The following is a 4,705-nucleotide window of genomic DNA, read 5'->3' as shown; positions in this document are numbered from 1 at the left end:
ATATATACACACACACACATACACACTAAATTTTAGGAGGTATCAAACTTTAAAGTGGTGATGGAAAATAATCACTTAAAACTAAAATATTTCATTAGGATGCAACAACGTTAATAAGATTTGAATAAAAAGAAAAAAAACTAGATGTGCATAAAATAATTTAGACAGAAATCTACTTACGTCTTTATTTCCTTCAACTAAACTGTTGTAATGCCTGTGACAGTATCTGCAAAAAGAGTAGAAAAAAAAATAAATCCTAGCAATTCTTAAGGAAACCCCCGTCTCCCCTGATTGTAAACATGAACATCTCATTTTAAGGCTGAACACAGTTGTAGCTGCTTTGGTCCAAACATAAGGATGAGATGCGTGAACTTACAATACAATAAGGTTTATTATTATGGGCTGGAGACAACTTCAGCTTCCGTTGATCCAAATTTCAGCCTCATAGCTGTAAATTTTGAGTCATTTTCTGTGTTCGTTGAGGTAATTTAGCCATAACAGCCATCTTAAAGGGGAYATATGCAAAAATYATAYTGTGGGTCATATTTTTCAACCCGTTCAATTTTCTCTGTTTTCTATGAYGTTTCTGAACTATTAAGTTTTTTGCGACAGAACTGCCACATAAGGTCTGGACTTACAGTTTGGTCATCTTCATTCTCCTCTTGGTCAGACTCTGGCTCCAACATGTAAGGCTGGATGGACAAGCCTTCCCTTGTTGACCTTTTAATTTGTAAATAAAACGTTCATGCTACTATGTAGTCATAAACCCCTCTATCAAACTAGAATAGACCGCTCTGGAAGCTGGAGGGGGGCGGGGCATAAAATGTTTCATTTATATTCAGAGAGACAGCCTCAAAACGAGTTGATCTGAGACATCCCTCAGAAAAGGGGTGAAAGTGGGGCTTGTGGAGTTACAATAAGGARGAATCCAACTGAATGTTTAAATGTGAAAAAGAAAGATTTAAAAGGGCATGACATGTCTACTTTAAGCCAAAAAAAGGACCATATTCCTGTTTCTCACACTTCTAGAATAAAATGATAGTAGTGCAACATTTACACATATCTGGAAAGTTATCAGAGATCAGGTAAGGCTCAGTGSTGGTGTCACATTTACTCACTCTTCAGCCATCCGGGTGTCTTTCAGGATGTGGACATAGATGAAGAGCGCCTGCTCATGTTTACCCATGCGACCCAGAAGCAGGGCTCGTTCCTCCAGCAAACCTTGGAGGAGCAAAACAAACTCGGTGAAGGAAGCTGTGTCCGACAGGCTGAAAATACAGAATTCTTGAAAAATAAACGACTTTATTCTACTATTAAAAAGGTACCACCAAAAATAAATATACACAGAGACGATTCTTTACACATAAAAAACACCTCAACATCCTTGTTTTCTTATTTAATATGTCATCAGCTGATTGTTTTAAAGGCTCACAGCCACCTTTGAGGACTGAAAACAAAATTTTCCTTAAAAATATAATGGAGCAAGGGTGTCCAATCCTGGTCCTCGAGGGCCACTACCCTGCATGTTTTAAAAGCTTCTCTGTTCCAACACACTTGATTTGAATGAATGAGTGATTGACAGACGTCTGCAGAACTTGAAGTGGATTCTTGAAGAGATTCTATTGATGAAACAGGTGTGTTGGAGCAGAGAAACAAGTAAAAYATGCAGGATTTCTAACCACTGAGGACGTGGATTGGACACCCCTGCTATGGAGGGACAACACAATAGGATTAAAATGTCTGCAACTTTCACTTGAAACATTTTGTGTAGGCTTAAAAAACATCTCTAAAATAAAATATCCAAAGGATTGTAAAGTAAGATAATGTAATAATGTGAGGTGCTGTAGGTGCATGAGCAAGTAAATAATTATTTGGTTTCCTGTACTTCTATTTTAAATGAAACACACTGGTTTTCAATGTTCTGCACTTCACGTATGGTGCAGGAGTGCAACTTTGGGGAAAAAATATGCTTTGAAATGCATCTACAAACACCTGAAAGAACACCCCAAACCGTCTACACTTCCTCCTGAAAATCTTGAACTCTGCATACCATCAAATGGAAAGTCACTGATGAGTCTGGCAGGTTCATAGCTGCTGGAAATTTCCAGAAAAGACAAGAGTTTGTTTCTGAACTCTCCCAGTTCCCCTTTCTCCTTGCCTGCAGGAACAGCAGGAACCCCTGAAATTTCAGAAGATATTGTATTATAATGGTTTGTGCCAAAATCTAGTCATTTGTCAGTCAATAATATCGCAACTTAGCAATTTTTTTCAATATCAGTATGTACATTATTAATATTGCAAAGGACTGCAATCAATCACATAAAATATTCCAAGTGCATTTTATCATACTCTGTTCTGCTTCATGAGATTAAGAAACACTTGGAGTAAGACAGAAATGTGAACAATGTTAAGAATTTGTGATATAAAACAGAGAAAAAAAAGTTTTCATGAATGACATGATGAAATGTAAAAAAAATGTTAAGTAAAAAATAAACTGTTCTTCTCACATCAGGTTTACTTCTTTAAAAACATTTGAGAAGTTTTCGCTGAAATTAAATTAAAGTTATGCAGCTGAATWTTACATTTGTATCATTTTATGCTTCACGTCCAAAAAAAGCTGAACTTTCTGGTTGAAATGCTTAAATAATTAAAATTTAAATATTTTTTTCTAACTTTATGAAAGAGTTCAGGAGCTTGATTTTAATCGTGTGCATACCTTTAGGCAGTGAGTTGAGGTACTGTCTCATGAGGCACTGAACCCTGCCTAAATAAAGCTGAATAAGCACATTGTGAAACTCAGGGCCCTTTTCATCCCAAACATAAATGATGTGCTCTAAATAAGGGATCGCAAGCTCCTCAAAGCCTTTTTTCAGGAACTGCAGTACTTTGTCTCTGGGCAAGGTCTCCACCTCGGGCAGATCTTCAGTAAAGATCTAAAAAGAAAGAAACAATTTAATAATAAACAATGAGACATTTATAATTGAATGTTAAATATAAAATACAGTCAAAGCAGTTTCTGGTTCTACTGGTTGGTGTCACTGCGGTACTGGAACCTTATGAGATTAGTGTCCATTCTCAGACATAAAAATCCCAACAAAATAAATCAAAACGACTGGATTTGTTTTTCCCTCAAGAAAAAAAAGAAACCTAGCTGCCTTTACCTTGTTAGATTGAAAATAAAGTACTAAGGTTATACATTTCTGCGTACCTTCAAGCCATCTTCAGGACAAATCTTTAACACCCAGGGACAAAACTCAAAGATTATGACCAGATTCTCCACTCCTGTGTGTGAGAGGATTTCATAGCATTAACAAATTGTGCACCGGTGGGAGGATTCAGATACACAAAAACACAAATACTATATGAAAACTTAAAATCTAACCAGTGTCAGACATCCTTCAAACCACAGAACATGTGACACAATTGCACTTTTCATCCAACATTAAATATAGTGAAATACGCAACAGAAAGAAAAACCATGACACGTCTGTAAAATCAGTAATAAATGTTAGCATGTATGGCTGAATGAAGAATAGAAACATTTAATACAGTAAACACCTGGTCCAGCTGTCTCAGATCAGCCAGGAGGTCAATGTCAATTTTTAATTCTACAGCACATTAAAAACAACAAGTTGACAGGAGAATTGTCCAGTTAGGATGAACAAAGGTCAGCTTCCACTACTAGAAATACAAGATGTTRGATAGGAGCAGACCGTCACAAACATACAGAGATAACTTTAACAAGATGGAACTCGACGCAAACCGTCGCTGATGTCCCCGTCTCCATTCAGCAGTGACCGTTAGCAGTTTTGTTGAAATCATCACAGGCCTTCATTATTTAAATAATCTCATAAGATGAACAGATGGACAGAGCGACTGATGGGGGGCTAAAGTAGTCTTGTCAAACTATTGCATGAACGTGTTGAGCAGGTCTCTCTGATAATACACACAAAACTTGGTGCAGATTGATTCACGTATGTGTGATTAAGAGCCAATCTCGTGCAAAGTGGGCGGGGCTAAAGTAATCGCATCAAACTAACAATCTGTTAAGCAGGTCTCCTTGATGGTGCACATCAGATGTAGCACAGATCTGATCATGTATGTGTGATTTAGAGCTAACTGTGTGCAAACGGTGAGGCATCAGCATTCACCACTCTGCCACACCCACACCATCCCGCCATCACTCAGTGTTGAGAGAAGCATGCAGTGGTGGAGAAAGTACTCAAACACTGTACTTAAGTAAAAGTACAGATAAACAGACAAGAATGTACTCTAGTAAAAGTAAAAGTACCACATTAACATTTTACTTGAGTAAAAGTAAGTAAGTACTTGCTTTTAAAAATACTTAAAGTATTAAAAGTACTTGCTTAATGTATTCCCTAATGGTCTACAATATCATGAATTGTGCCTACTGCAAGTATATTTTAATACATCAATGGTGCCATTTTAGTGAACAATGCTGCAGATAGTTTTGTGTTTACACTCTGTGACACTGTTCACACTTGGACTTGTGATTCTGTGCATCATCACAGATTGTGACAACAGCTGCAGAAGATGTAAATTCACCACCAACCATCTCCATCAAATCTCAACAAGTCATTTTTTTGAACCAGTTAAATAAGGCCATGAATCATTTCCTCCATGGTGGAAACCATTGTGGGCATGCTGCTGCTCTGCTTTTTTATGAAGGAGGGTGTGATGGTAC

The 4,705-nt window shown here is 37.2% G+C and overlaps 1 protein-coding gene across 2 annotated transcripts in view; it reads right to left on the bottom strand.

Moving 5' to 3' along the window:
- The window catches only part of vps39 (VPS39 subunit of HOPS complex), a 27,286-nt gene that overhangs the window by 4,403 nt on the left and 18,178 nt on the right, over window positions 1-4,705 (bottom strand). For both annotated transcript variants that reach the window (XM_014018054.1, XM_014018053.1), the window contains exons 16-20: window positions 3,209-3,282; window positions 2,717-2,933; window positions 2,051-2,179; window positions 1,119-1,221; window positions 181-226 (exon numbers count right to left, since the gene is read on the bottom strand). In XM_014018054.1, coding sequence (XP_013873508.1) covers window positions 181-226; window positions 1,119-1,221; window positions 2,051-2,179; window positions 2,717-2,933; window positions 3,209-3,282 — 569 coding nt within the window. The remainder of the gene's footprint in view (window positions 1-180; window positions 227-1,118; window positions 1,222-2,050; window positions 2,180-2,716; window positions 2,934-3,208; window positions 3,283-4,705) is intronic.

The sequence above is a fragment of the Austrofundulus limnaeus genome, unplaced genomic scaffold (genome assembly GCF_001266775.1).
Source record: "Austrofundulus limnaeus strain Quisiro unplaced genomic scaffold, Austrofundulus_limnaeus-1.0 Scaffold181, whole genome shotgun sequence".
Classification (NCBI taxonomy): domain Eukaryota; kingdom Metazoa; phylum Chordata; class Actinopteri; order Cyprinodontiformes; family Rivulidae; genus Austrofundulus; species Austrofundulus limnaeus.
The sequence above is the reverse complement of the archived record's forward strand: the minus strand, read 5'-3'. Positions and strand labels throughout refer to the sequence as shown.